The 15,980-nt window shown below is 39.3% G+C and overlaps 1 protein-coding gene across 8 annotated transcripts in view; it reads right to left on the bottom strand.

The window, feature by feature from the left end:
- Positions 1-15,980, bottom strand: part of SLIT2 (slit guidance ligand 2) — a 264,819-nt gene that overhangs the window by 204,632 nt on the left and 44,207 nt on the right. For all 8 annotated transcript variants that reach the window (XM_053403609.1, XM_053403608.1, XM_053403613.1 and 5 more), the window contains one exon: positions 8,109-8,180. In XM_053403609.1, coding sequence (XP_053259584.1) covers positions 8,109-8,180 — 72 coding nt within the window. The remainder of the gene's footprint in view (positions 1-8,108; positions 8,181-15,980) is intronic.

Here is a 15,980-nt window from a genome sequence, read left to right as displayed (position 1 = left end):
AAAATAAATGCTGTAAAGAATTTTACAAGTCCTTCCCCCACCCACCCACACTTAGGTGTTAATTAAATGATCATTTAATAGTCAAATGTAAACACAACATTTTCATCTCCTGACAGCACATCCCATTATAAATCCAGGGTAATAAAAGTCTTGGTCTTAATACTCTGAACCTCATTCCCACAACACTCTAAGAGGCCTTGTCGTGTCTAAGGTTAAGCATCTAGACACAAAACAAAGATTGCACCACTCAACTTCCAGTTCAATTTTCCCATCGCCCAGTGACCTAGGTAACACTTCGAGCAATAAAGAATAAATTTAATTTCTTCAGCATTTTGTGAGGATTAGGAACAATTGTTGGCCAGCAATGACTTCTTATCCTTGGATTCTTTCAGAGTATTCCCCCAGTTCTAAAAGGAAATTCTGATAGTTTAAGACAGAGAACAAACAGAACTTTAAATTAGAGGTTTTTTCAATCAGTTGGAACAGTTGGAGGGGAAGCAATCAACTTTCCTTTGAGCGTCTCTCAGCTATTCAGTTACTGCGAACTTTAATCTCTCACTACGATCATGGCTTGCACTTGTATGTCCTTCCATCATTATCCTGTTTTCATTCCTTCTTCCCGCTTTCTGAATTAGTTAATAAAGATTACATGGGTACAAATAGATGAACACATAGCATGAGCTGAGAGTCATGGTGCTCAGTTTATAACATTTCTTGCCCCCTTTCTGTGCCATATGATAATGGCATTTCCTGACCTTTTGGCATCTTTAATTACTTCCTTCACTGGGATTTCGTTTCCTATATCAAATTTATCAAAACTTTCAAAGTTAACCGTACAAAAAGGACTTAGTGAATTGGACTGGATTAGACTGACATCTATTTCATTATATCTAGACGGAATGGGCAGTAAACTGCTCTGAAGTTTGCAGTATGTGGTATTTTGCTTTGGAAAACCCATCTCTCTCTTTCTCTGTTACACACACACACACTTTACTCAGGTTTACTCGGGTCTACAGATATGTTGCAATCATGGGTAGGTTTTAAATAATCCTGTATAACTGGGTGGAAGAACAATTTGAATAAAATCTGCAACCTCAAAGTTAGAAATTAGTATTAAACATTCTTAAGGCAAACTTACAATTTCAAGCAATAGAGCACAATTCCTTTAAGCAAGGAAACAGCATCGCATGATTTAAGAAAATACTAGACTTCGACTGTTTTTGTTCTTGAATGGGGAAGGATAAATAAATAAATAGAAATATGAGCTAAAGGAGGACAAAATGTACAATAATGTGTGACAAAGTTCACTTGAGGCAAATACTGCATCCAAAACAGTTGGCTTAAAACTTTATTTGTTGCTATGAATAACCATACACACTACAAAGGTTATCCAACTCCAATGATTTCATTTGTACTAACATGTGAAATTCTACTTTAGCTAGGACTATCAAGTTTAGGAGGGCAATTCAATCAAAATTTCAAAATAATGATCCCAATAAAGGTCCTTTTGAAAACGCAGCAGAGTCCATGTTGTTTTAGATACCATGTGAAGCACACTTCCACTTCGTAGAACTTGCGTGCTCATTTGTGCAAAAATGTATTATTATATAGGTGCATGGCTAATGTTTAAAACTATTTTTGGAAAAAAAGCTTTGAGCAAGATAAAAATCAGAACCTAACACCTTAATAAATCATCTGCACAGTTGACACCATTACATACTATTATGCTGAAATCAAATCATTACATGTGTAGAATAAAGGCCCCAAAAGTCTTCTTTTGCCAGAAAATAAGTGCTTATGATGGGATAAAAGGGCTCGTCTTTGAGACTTTTCTACCATTTCACTAGAGAGAAGAACACTTGCACCTTATTGCTGGCATTATGAAAATGTTAGTACCTGCACTGCAGTCCGTAGAAAATGATCACACATTATGGTTTTCATTCTACACCCCCCCCCCCAAAAAAACCCACCCACATTTAATTCACAGTAAGCAAAACTGCAGTGTTAATTTTAAAAGTGAGAAAATAAAAATCTTCCCAGGCTAAAGTTTATATAAAATGCCAATTTAAGGAGGTTTAGAGATTCATACTAATATTACTAATAATATACTAATATCAGCAAAAACTGAACAGCACACTTCAGCTCTGCTGCGACAGCCAAGCCCTACCTAGTTCAGCATCCTATTACCAACAGTTACCAACCAGAGGTTTATTGGAAGCCTAGAAGCAGGCAATGAAGGCAACAAGTAGTCTTTAAGTGCATTACAAAAAGAGTTAACACTTTTTCCAACGCAGCGATCACCAAGCATTCACATTCCGCAATGCTGTTCATTTTCTTGGCAATTGTGGTCCCACCAATCATAATGTTGCTCAATTAAATATCAGTTTTCATTATGATGACATTTCAAAACACAACAACACAGGCTTCTAAAAGAAAGCAAAAGCAAAATTAAGTAGACACTGCTTCAAGTATTTATCAATTTTCACACACCATCTAACAAGCAGAACATAAAGTTACAATGTTGTCAATGCTCTTCTAATTAAAAATGTTTAGGGGTACTCTCATTTTCCTACTCATATTGAAATACTGCCCCTCAATGAGGCCAAACTTAGATTCACAAAATGTTTAGGGGTATGCATCCCTCTGTGTCCCCCTCCAGAAAAAAACACTGCCTTATTCCAATTTACATTATTTTTTTTCTAATACTCATCCAACTTTTAACCCATTTATCAGCCACATACTGTAAGTTTATCACAATTTACAGGTACAGTGTTAATATATACAGAGGCCCTAATCTGCCAATTAATGTCCTTTGTTGATCCCCCAATCATTTTTGAAAGGAGAAAGGAACATGAAAACCCACAACTGGGCATTCCTTGTCTATGTTTTAACTGTCCAAGCCACCTGCCTGAACTCTAAAAGTGCTCAATAAGTTTACTCAGATTTAAACTTAGGAGTGGTTTAAACAGCATGCTCATTTAGTCTCACTGAAACAGTGTTGGATATAACTGTTTTATAAAGCCAAATCTCTAATATTCCCTTTCTGCCCATATGTGGGTTAAGAAGAAGAAAAAAGACACCAACAGGAATGTGCCAAATTTTTCCTCTATACTATGCATTTTGTAGCAGTAACATACAATCCGTGCTATTTGAATGCAGTACAATTTTTATTCTCACCTCCCTTCAAGGTACTACTATGAAACAGATATTAATGCTGACCGTGCAAACAGAAAAATGTCTCATCTACAAAACATAAGAGCCGTCAGAAGAACTTTCATCTCTTTTGCCTCAAACGGCTTTAGTGTTCCCAGGAATGGGAGTCAGCGGTAGCTATCATGGTAACTCACTAGATGAGTAATGATGTCGATACGACTGGACAACGGTAACCGTAGCAACTGTAACCTGCAATTCCTGCGTAACCATTCTTGGATTCATTGTGGCAGGGGCCAAAGAGGCCAGGAGTAAAATGAAGCAAAGAACTATGGTGTCTGACACATCTAGTACCACACACTTTAATCATAGCTGGCAGAAATTAATTCAGGAGGAATTTTTTCAAGGGTTCCTCATGAAGCTTTGTGTTTTTGTTAGGGACTGCAAGAACCAATGCACTAAATGAATAGTCCAGGGCAACAAGTCAGATTATGTAGAAAACCTTTTCCTTCCATCATTTAAAAAAAGAAAAGAAAAGTATTAAGTAAATTTCAGCTTCAGGAAACCCTGATAATATTTAAGTACATTCTTGTATGCTTTTTCCATATTAATCCACGTATAAATTGCAAGTTCTTCCACTGTAGGTTTTCTTGATTAGCTACAATTTACCTACCAGGAGGATTACATCAAAGGACTAACTTTTGCATGTTTAGAAATACAGTACCTATATAAGTATCTTGGAAAACCACTGAGCTTTGGGTCCTAAATCAGTACCCTGCAGCTAATGGCAATCAATGAACTATAGCCTAACTCATCAAATTAATCAGTCAAAATCTATTTGTCTCAGATAAGCACTCACTAGGCTGTAATGGTTTTCTGCATAAAAGGTGCTATAGTTAATGCTCTGTGTATTAGGATGTGGGTCACTGGAGACAATGTAGGTCATTCCAAGAAAGAAAAATACTTGTTGAACCAGAGATATAGACAAACATCAAAATCATGACCTAACTGGTCCTAAAATGGCTGGTTTACTAACTACAGTTCCCTTAAGAAACACATAACAATCTGACATCTCAACAGTATTTTTTAAAAATACTACCACCAGTAGCTGACCTGCTGGGACTTTACTGGAAACATGATTTTTCATACTTAAGCTAGGTGAAAAACACAAAGAAACTTTCTAGATCCAGTGAGACAAAGTATTTGGGCAGAAAAAAAATATCAGGTATTGTCTCCTGAATATTCAACCTATCACTTTTCGTTACTTACACGTCCCATCTGTCATCAAGTGCTTGTAATTTTACGATGCTGCCCTGTAGCTTATTGTAGAGTTGATATTATTTTACAGAGTTCTGTTAATGGACTGGATAAATGGTAATGCTATTTAAACTAGCCTCCTGCTCCAAACACAGCTGCAACTGTACTTCTATTTCTGAACAAACATCTTGACCTGAACACGCCGCTCGCTCTCAACTCAGCCAAAGAGAAATTGGAGGAGACAGCAAAGGAAAGGAAAGCTGGCCACTGGCAGCATCCAACCGTGTCTAATATTTCATATATGGAGTGCGCCCTCTTTGTGTTGCATTTTATGCAACAAGCATATATGCTTCCTTACCTATCACATGATTCACTTAACTTTGGGTGTCAGGTGATCATTAGAAGTGCATTGACATGTTTTAAAAGTTTAAGAAGTACAGTGGTACCTCAGGTTAAGTACTTAATTTGTTCCGGAGGTCTGTACTTAACCTGAAACTGTTCTTAACCTGAAGCACCACTGTAGCTAATGGGGCCTCCTGCTGCTGCCGCGCCGCCAGAGCATGATTTCTGTTCTCATCCTGAAGCAAAGTTCTTAACTTGAAGCACTATTTCTGGGTTAGTGGAGTCTGTAACCTGAAGCGTATGTAACCTGAAGCGTATGTAACTCGAGGTACTACTGTAAACGTAATATAACAGGAGATAAGTACTAACTAACTAACCAACTAACTAATGCTGGCACCACTGTGGCAATCTGCACATGAGCTAAAATATTAAAAAGGCGTTCTAGTGACAGCATTTAACCTGAAGAAACATGTGATTCGAGCTATAGGTAAAGCACCCCATTATATTTACCAAGTTGTTCTAATACACATTATAACTAGACACAAACACACTGTCACACAAACACACATTGTTTGATCAACAATAATCTCAAAACATCAGGAATGTTATACTATCTGTTGCAGTACACTGTTGTGGCACCCCACATTTATGAGACTGTAATTATGTATTACTTTCTCACACACTTGCACCCCAATCAAGCTATTTCCCCCCCGCCCCGCTATTTATGATTATTTGATACTACCCAAAGGTTCTCTGAATTGTGAAATATAATTAGTAGTTATAGCATCCCTCTCTACTGTTCCAATAGAGATTTACTTAAAGATTATTTTACAGAAGCAGAAAGTTCTATACATAAGTGGCACAAATTGTTACCTTACAATACCTCTGTGCCTATTTCAGAGTATAATCAGAAGCATGTATGTTACACTAGCATTGCCAGTGAAAATAATCATACCACTGGAATTCAATGTGGGTGGAACCACAGGTTTTACGTAAGCCTCCCACAAAAGAGGCTAAATGAATGCTTACACCAAACAAATTCCATTGACTTCAATTACCATGGATCAGTGTACACTATTCAAATGCCACATTCAACAACCTGATAACAAAGTTGTCAGAAGTACAAGAACCAACCAGAAAGAAACAGAAGCGATAATTTAGTATAAACTTTTAAGCTTTAGATCCTTAACACAAAAACCTGAAACAATCTTTGCAAAAGGAAGTGGAAAGCAAGATGTTGTGATGTGGCGCATACCAGGCTCTCAAAGCAAACATTATTTTATTGAGATTTACATAGCCCACTTCAACTCTACTCCTTGAAAGCAGCTGATGGGCTTTACCTTTTTTTTAATGTGTATTAGCTGTTGAAGGAAAGGTTAAGGACCCCTGACAGTTAAGCCTAGTCGCGAATGACTCTGGGGTTGCAGCGCTCATCTCACTTTACTGGCCGAGGCAGCCGATGTTTGTCCGCAGGCAGTTTTTCCGGGTCATGTGGCCAGCATGACTAAGCCGCTTCTGGTGAACCAGAGCAGCACACGGAAACGCTGTTTACCTTCCCGCTGGAGTGGTACCTATTTATCTACTTGCACTTTGACGTGCTTTCAAACTGCTAGGTTGGCAGGAGCAGGGACTGAGCAACGGGAGCTCACCCCATCGAGGGGATTCGAACCGCCGACCTTCTGATCGGCAAGCCCTAGGCTCAGTGGTTTAGACCACAGCACCACCCACGTTCCCTGCTAGTACACACAGATCACAATAAATTTTGAGAAAACTCCAAGGCCTGAGCAAAATAATTTTAAAAAAAATACTTTTCTGTATTTTGTGCTCATACTGAAGCATCTATTTGATTTTTTAAAATTATCAGGTTTCCCTTTAAAATACTGTTAGAACATGTAGGTACTTTTTAACATAGTATCTACTCCATATTAATCTTGAGATAATATCTATCAAAACATCAAAATGTATCTAATGTATAGGCTGAATGTTTATAAACCTTCTTCCAGGTTTGCCCCTAAGGTTTACAATGTTAATAATTTATTCTGCCAAGGCTTTCAAGAGACTAGCCAGGATTCAAGGATTCTTTGGGCAAGCATATCCCAGTGTGATTCTTTCTGTCTCGCTTTGTTTTGCTCATTTTCTTTGAACAGAAGAGCCCATGCCATCATCACAAACTGCTTTTGAGAAGTCCTTCATTTTCAAAAACGATTTACTACTCTGCAAGACTTGGATCTCAAAGGAGATTCCAAGCCCAAAGCACTAATTGTGCATCTATTTGGGTCCCAGTCTTTGTAATTAAGGGAGAGAATATGACAAAACACAACACACTTGGCATCAAAGGTTTTTAACAGCTCACTACTCTGATTTTAAAATTCTTCCAGCATGTGCCATACTACTGTAGAAGAAGAAGAAAGCAAACTGGAAGAAGCAAAGATCACCAGTGTTGAAGCAATGATTCTTCAACATCAACTTCGTTGGACTGGTCATGTTGTGTGGATGCCTGATGATCGTCTTCCAAAGCAACTACTCTATTCTGAACTTAAAAATGGAAAGCATAATGCTGGTGGTCAACAAAAGAGGTTTAAAGATGGTCTCAAAGCAAATCTAAAAAAATGTAGTATAAAACACTGACAACTGGGAAACACGGGCCTGCGAGAACTCCAGTTGGAGAACAGCCTTTACCAAAGGTGTCATGGGCTTTGAAGACACTCGAACTCAGGACGCAAGGGAGAAATGTGCTAAGAGGAAAGCATGCTTGGCAAATCCACACCATGATCAACTCCTGCCCGGAAACCAATGACCCCCCTGTGGAAGGATGTGTGGATCCAGAATTGGCCTCCACCGTCACAGATGGACAATCTTACTCAGCTATGAGTGATCACCAAAGAAGAAGACGACTAGAGAACAGTAAAATCCCACAAGTCAGAAATCAAAATTACAGACCACAATAATGCCAACACTCTTCAAATCCTTACTTTAGTTTTGGGTTCTTTAAGCCATTTCATTTCAATATTGTTATAAACAAAGAGGGGGAGGGGAGATATTCCAAGACAGTTTCCACCCAGAATGTAATCGACGTTGTCATCAGAAACCAGTTGCAAACTAAAAAGAAAAGGATCTATACTAATCTGGTTTGAAAAGTTAAATCAGTCAACTATAGGAGTTAAAGAAATATGGAACAGAAACAATTCAGAGGACAGCACACAAATTATGAAAAAGCAAAAGAAAACAAGAATTAAAGGTGCACTGAGTCCAGGAGCAGACAAAACACTTACTCAATGGCTTATTTCGTTTACAACTTAAAAGCACTCAAAGCATATCAAAGCCTTCCACAATGAATACAGAATACAGCTTCTACTTACAGCCTGTAGAGTTTTGGAGTCCCAAGAAACAGCAACTCAGAGAGGAGTTGAAGATTATTTCTGTTTAGACGCCTGAAGTAGAAAAGAAAAAGAGAGAGTTACAAATCAAAATAAATAGCAACTCTATCATGATATGTCATAACTTGACAACCTGCGACTAAGTGGCCCATGCAGGAGAAGCAGCAACGTTAGTGCCAGGGGCTATGCAGAAAACATAAGCCAAAATACTGTGATGAGTTTAACGTTTTATCTATATGTATAAAGTACACATGAGTGTTTTAAATTCCAACTTTTTTACTCCATGAGGACAGCATGAGGAATGAGCAGAGACACCACCCTACTGCCAGGCTTAAGCAATCATTTTCCCCTTGTGGAAAGTCATTGTAAAAAAGAGAACCATCAGGCATGTTACACCGATTCATCCTTCAAGGAGCACTGCCAATTAAACTGACATGAGCTATAACAAATCAAACCTTTCAGGTGGCGTTATAAAACGCTAGCAAAATCCCCGTCGTTATGATCGTCGGGGAATGAGTATAAAGAGGGAGTGCATAGTATCAAGAACTTGAAGGAACATATTGCACCTCCCCACAGAAAACCCCTCAGCAGAGATTGTGTACTAGCCACCACCTCAACAGAATGGCAGGGGGAAGGCAGAAGCAGGCTGCATTAGCTAATATGGATTAAGTTTCAGTTTGCCCATCCATGTGCACAAATGGCACCAAATGCGGTTTTGGAAGCTCTACACAGCCTTTCGGCTCTCATTAGCTAATAAATGTGCCAAATGTAAGCCTCAATGGATGTATATTTATTGCCAAAGGGTGAGCCTAGATGGGACCAGTCAAATCTTCCTCTGTCAGAAGAGACAGACATGCGATCAATTTTGAACAAGTGGCATCTTATTCAGAAGATGAATAAGATTGTACTCTTTGCTATTTTTAATATCTGTTTAGTGATAACAAGTCAATTCCAGAATAGCTGTTTTATTGGACCTCATTTTAGATATGGGCTCAGTTCAAGCACCATATCAACCTATGGTCTTGAAGATGTAATTATGAACTAGTACAATACAGTGGTATCTCGAGTTACAAATGCCTCAGGTTACAAACACTTCAGGTTACAAACTCCACTAACCTGCAAGAGTTACCTCAAGTTGAGAACTTTGCCCCAGGGTGAGAACAGAAATCGTGTGCCAGCAGCGCAGCGGCAGCAAGAGGCCCCATTAGTGAAAGCACACCTCTAGTTAATAACAATTTTAGGTTAAGAACCTACTTCTGGAACAAATTAAGTTAGTAACTAGAGGTACCACTGTAGTTGACTTTACAAACCACAATTTGCAGTAAGCCAGAAGCGGAAAACATGTTTTGAAGCAAGTTTAAATCCATGCATTCCAGCTTGATTTGGGCTTCAAATTTTAGATATCTATATCTAAATATAATTGATAATGTAAGTATAGTTTAAATTGAACATTAGTGTGCTTTAAATAAATGTTGTATCTTTGCATTTGTTTTATATTTTATACTGTCACTTTGAAAATTCTTACAGTAAGGCAGGATGGATTTTTAAATGAATGAATACATTTCAGACTTTTGAAGACGTGTCAATTACTTCGAAATGAAAAGTCAGGTCTAGGAGCACTCCCAGTCTCTTGGAGGGGAGGATATAACTCTACAAAAACAAAAGGCTATGCACCTAATTTCAGATTACTGGAACCTCCAACCAACAGTAATACTGCCATTCTATGTGGATTAAGTTTCAGTTTGTCCATCCATGTGCACAAATGGCATCAAATGCAGTTTTGGAAGCTCTATACAGTCTTTCAGGGTTTGAAAGATGGAACTGAAAGAAGGAGAGTGGAGCACGTGGATGCATAATGAAAACCGTGCCTATACTTATGACAACCCCTCACGAGCCAGTAGGCACAAGATTGAGCAACCTATCCAAGCTCTGAGAAAAGCAGAAACAGTGTTTATCCAACATAAATGGCCCCCACCAGAAGTATTAGCTCTGTGGCAGTTGTTTGGTACAGGTACAGGTACAGATGATATTCCTGTTCCTACCACCACCACCTTACTTCTACCCCCAAGCCCTTGAGGATATGTTAGTTGCTAGCACAACCTCAAAGTATGGAGAGTTCCAAATAAGCTGGGAGCACCTCATATTTCAACCAACTGTACTGTCAATCAATCAATCAATCAATTTCCTTTATTCGACCGATAGTCAGAAATAAAACATTACACAATAATTATAAACTATAACATCATAGGGGTACATAAATAAGGTAGGGCCACAGTACTAGACCTCTCACAGATAACCCACATCAAAGCAATCAGTTATACGTTTCCGACACTTGAGTGCCAGGAAAAGGAATTTAGCCACTGACAAAGTTGTTTTCCCAGAAGACTTATTTAGCAGATATGCTGTCTGCTTTCCTCTTTGTCGGGAACTGAGCTGGGGTAAGTGTGGAGTTATAAGGTACTGTCTTAAATCGTTGTAAAAGGGACAGCTCAGTAAAATGTGCTCTGTGGATTCTACCTCACCCAATGCACAGTGGCAAAATCTCTGGTCATATGGGACTCCTCCATATCTTCCCTTCAGAACCGCCGAGTCAAGAACATTCAGCCTAGCCGCAGTAAATAGTCTGCGGTATTCCACGTAGTGGATATCCGCCAAGTAGCAAGCTGGAGCAGCCCAATACAACTGCTCCCCCAGAAACAACCCAGGTTTCACACGGGCTATGTCCTCCTGCCTGGCAATATCCCTTAATCTTTGAGCGATCACCGCCTTTGCGTGGCTATACGTCATGGACTCTATATAAAGGGAGGACCACCCGCACTTCTGCACTTCCTCCACTATCTCCCCTTCCCATGGAGATTTAAAGTTATCCCTCAGAGTTAAGGGGGCCAAACCCACCGGTCTGAAACAGAGCTTGAGCCATAGCTTCGCTTTCAGTGCCACATACCTAAAGGCTTGTGTACTGTCAATCATAGGTGCATAGAGAGAAAGGGGCAAACAAGCACCTCCCTCGCCAAATGTCTGGTCAGTTGGAATCCTTCCCGATGACTGCTATGATAAATGTGATAAAGCCAAAGCTACCTATGGGTTTCATGTGTAAGTAACACTAAGCAAGCTCCAACAGCAAATTAATAGCTTAAGCCACTTTAAAGCAGCAGTGCCCAACTGGATCATGTAGAAACTAAGACTTTTCCACATAGTGCAGAGGAACCAAGATGTGACCACTTAGTACCAATTATTACTGGAGACAGGATTTGTTGTATCCATTGCTATATAAGACAATGGAAGGCGATTTTTAAATACAGTATGTTGAATAAATTATTCCTTGAAACATTATACAGTGGTACCTCTGAATGCAAACAGGATCCGTTCTGGAGCCCCGTTCGCATCCTGAAGCGAATGCAACCCATGTCTGTGGGTCGCAACTTGCTGCTTCCATGCATGTGTGTGACGTCATTTTGAGCGTCTGTGCATGCGCGAGCAGCGAAACCTGGAAGTAATGTGCTGACTGCACAAGAATACTTCTGAAATTAATCACTTGCTTAAACAAGATTTACAGAAACTAGCCAGAAACTAACATGTCACACTAAACCACAGTTTAGAATGTTGTGCAGAAGCTGGGACAAATTTTAGCAGAGCTTAGGTACTCCCCTTTGCCTGCAGCCATGATGACAATTTTAGGTGCAATTCAGAGTCAGTATGGGGCAGAGACTGACCTGGGAGACCAGAGTTCAAATCCTCATGAAGCTCACTGGGTGGCCTTGGGCAGTCACTCCCTCTCAGCCTAACCTACCTCACAGGATTGTCGTGGGAAATGAAGTGAGAATGTGGAGAACCACTTATGCCACATTGAGCTCCTTGGGGAGAAGGATGGAAAATAAATGCAATAAATAAATAATACATCTACTTTTGTTGTTGCTGAATCTCAGCTTCTTCTTGGGTGCAAACCAGGAATTTGTAACAAAATCTTGTCAGTTCCAAAACAAGTCAACTTTAAACCCTGAGCTATGTTAAGCTAACCAATACTAACCACTTCATAAATGTTAATGTACTACATTTTCCATTTCAGAACTGAATTTTCTGTTAAGACCAACCTTGTGTGTATAAATAGTTCCCATAAGGAATGTAAAAGTTATTGATTCAGTGATGGTCTGCAACAGAACTGAGTAAATGGAAAAGCTAAGGCAACTTTAAATTCTGTAAAGAACAATTCAATAAAAACTTGATTCTTTACAAAAGGTACCCACTAATGCTTATTTTGACATTTTGCAACACTGCAACTAATTTAAGTGGTTAAAAGAAAAGAGCATCCAGCAAACAGTGTCTCAAAGAATGAGCACAAAACAGATGTGGGAAAAATAAACAGCCTTCCTGTCTTGGAATTTCTAAAAAGGTCTGCAAAGAGCAAACAGGACTTCTCACTGCAATTTGACTTCTAGACCTGTTAAAGACAGTCCCATGAGAACTAGACTCAGATTAATTAAGTATAGTGCTAGAAACTACTACAGTTAGAAAAAAGTACACAAGCTCTTCAGTTACACAGCTTACACACTCTTAACCCAAGAGCGAGCGAAAAGTTACAGTATTTCCTTTCCTTCTCAGAAATTCATTTGCTTGAAACATGCCTGCTAAAAAAGAAACGAAATGAAATCCTGGTGTTTTATACTAAGATCCTACGGCAGGTAGGTTGCAGGTGTCAGTCTGAAACCATATGAATTTTTCTGGACAGTCTAGTTTTAAAGCTGTGACGTTCTGCATGATTTGCCAACTATTTCTGAGAATTTAGAGATAGCAAGTACTTTATGATGAATTTTAAAAATGTAAACAGTATATAATATAAAAAGTATATGTGGCATAGAAACATGATCACAAGAAAAATCCTGGTACGTTGACACATCAACACTCAGAGAACTTTGATAACTTTAGCCACTGTTTAAACTAAACCTAACATGCAATTGTCAGTAATACACTATTTTTGGTTGGTGACAAAATTATTCCTTCTCATTTAAGAACAGCAACACTACATCTGGCTAAGAGTAAGTTACACTTGAATTTATTTCAGTCCCTTAACCACCTTTCTGTAGCTTCTGCGATTTGCAACAAAATGGAACCTTTGGTGTGGTGTTTAGATACTGATAAATCCAAACATAGACTAATTACTTAATATTTAGGAAAAATAAGCAAGCACAGGTGTGGGAGTACAAAACCCTATAATTTTCAGGAGACAAATCACACAGTCTTTTATTAACTGATAAACACTAAGGTGCCACCATCCTTGCTAAGGGATAGTGTACACTGTGTACCTAAAACCATGTATGTTAGTAAGGAAGGTTTGCCTCAACACTGATTAACAAGGAGCAACTGCTTTCTGCTTTCCCCCTCCAGGCCTGCTCAAAAGCATATTCTCTGCTTTTGCTCATTATCTACCTTCAGAGAAAAAGCTGGGCAGCATTAACCCTTAAGTTTATATATTCCTAGACATCAAGAGGATCTGTACCTATAAACAACATACATCCATGCCTCTTTTAAAAGACGGAATTTTAGAATGTGCATAGCTTTGCAAATATTTACAGTTCCTCTGTTTCACTGCAGAGTTACAGAACGCAGATATTGAAAGAGAGTTCTGCTTGTAACTCAGAACACTGCTCTTATTCTGAAAAGTGCTTGGGGCAAGTCAGTATTTGTCAGTATAAAAGCAGTGCAGTGAAAGCAGTAAGTAGCAGAGGGTGATTGCCATTGATGTTTATTCATTTTTGTATTAAAACTGCCCCCTCCAAATTGCTTGAGGGAAGTTATCAAATGAACACACATATCCAGGAAAAAAAAATGTCAGAACAACCTGCCCTAAGATACTGACCCCAGCTGTCAAAAATGAGGCCAAGCATTTTCAGAGTCCTCCTGAATACTCAGGCTTTGGTAGCACAGCAAGGGACCTGCAGATCAATACTACATCCATGTGGGAAGAGTGCAGCACAATGCAGTCCCATCGTATTTTAGGACTTGGTGCCAAACAGCAATTCATAGCAAACAAACAATGGTCAACATTTTCTGCAAATACTACTCACTTGCTAAAATGACTACAAATAGTCATTTACAAATAATTTGCTACAACTATTATTAAAAGCAATCATATTCCTTACTTCTTACAATGATAAGAGAGAGCATGTTCATGACAGTAAGTGCAAGTTTCTTTCCGGGTTCTCCCATACTCAGCTTAAAAGCAACTTCAGTTAGATCCAAACTTCTCCTAGCTCTACGTTTCTACCTGATGCACACACAAAACCCTGAAAGTTCACACGCAGCCCTGAAATTCCACACATGAAATTGCTACAGAGACATTCCAACAACATTGTTGCCTCCAGTTTCCACCCAATAACTCCATCCACCTTCCACAGAAGATGCTGTCTCCACAAGTGACAGCAGTCTCTATTCCACATTTGACACATAAATGAATAGTGACATGTGAAGCTGTGGGCCGCCACCATATACTTGTCCAGGTGGGAGAGAGTATAAGAGGGTGGCCAGGAGCAGCAGTAAAATAAATTAATAATCATAATCATAATAAAATTTATTTATACCCCGCCCTCCCCAGCCAAAGCCAGGCTCAGGGAGGCTAACACCAATAAAATCACAGTAAAAACATAATAGGGGGAAAGGGGGGGGAGACACAATTTAAAATACAGGTTAAAATGCATTTTAAAATGCAGCCTCATTTTAAAATAGCTGATAAATCAAGACCATAAGGGGAGGGAAACATAAGGGTCTGACTGAATCCAAACCAAAGGCCAGGCGGAACAGCTCTGTCTTGCTGGCCCTGCGGAAAGATGTCAAGTCCTGCAGGGCCCTAGTTTCTTGTGACAGAGCGTTCCACCACATTGGGGCCAGTGCTGAAAAGGCCCTGGCCCTAGTTGAAACCAATCTAACCTCCTTGAGACTCGGGACCTCTAAAGTGTTATTTGTGGACCTTAAGGGCCTCCGTGGGGCATGCCAGGAGAGGTGGTCCCGTAGGTACGTGGGTCCTAGGCAGCTGCTACTCCTAGCCAACACCAATCACAAACGCAAGCAGCAGTGGCAAGGAACACCATTTGCAACAGACATGGCAGAGGAGGAGGGCCAATGCAGTGCCAAGCAGACGGTAACCACCAGGATAAAGCCACCAAGATAAAGCCCTATAGCTTTTGTTGAAGGCAGGTGGCAGTGATGGCAGATCCTCCACATCAGCAATGGCAGGTCAGGATCAGAAGGTGGCCATTCTGGGATAATGGCACTTGCCTAAGCCAACTACTGATGCTGGATACACCCCTCTGGGTATGTAGACACAAGTAAAATATTCATGAGGCAGTGGCATCTAAGCCATATTGCACCAACACTCTAGATAACATTTCTAATAGCTGTCTAGGAGCCAGTCTACACTTCACACATGTGAAGTCTCTATGTGGATCTAAAGGTTTTTTTCCCCCTTTATAAAGTTTATAAAACAGAGAGAACAATTACAACAGCAGGTGAAAGTTAAAACAGAGAAACAAACTACAAAATAGGCACAAGGGATATGTGCAGTTGCACATGGGCTAAAATAACAAGGTGAAAGTAAAGAATTTTATCAATTATAATTCCATATTTTCCAGGCTTGTACGGAGGGTTGTTGTGAAAACGATTGTTCCACTGTATGTGTAATAAAATAATGCCAGTTTAATATAAAGAGTGCCTGAAGGTTCTAGGCCTTGTGTAGTTTTCTCCATTATAGCTATATTATAGCTGTGTGTGTGTGTGTGTGTGTGTGTGTGTGTGTGTATATATATATATATATATATATATATATATATATATATATATATATTTTAAACAACAATAACAATG

This window comes from Podarcis raffonei, chromosome 9 (genome assembly GCF_027172205.1).
Source record: "Podarcis raffonei isolate rPodRaf1 chromosome 9, rPodRaf1.pri, whole genome shotgun sequence".
Taxonomy (NCBI): domain Eukaryota; kingdom Metazoa; phylum Chordata; class Lepidosauria; order Squamata; family Lacertidae; genus Podarcis; species Podarcis raffonei.
The sequence above is the reverse complement of the archived record's forward strand: the minus strand, read 5'-3'. Positions and strand labels throughout refer to the sequence as shown.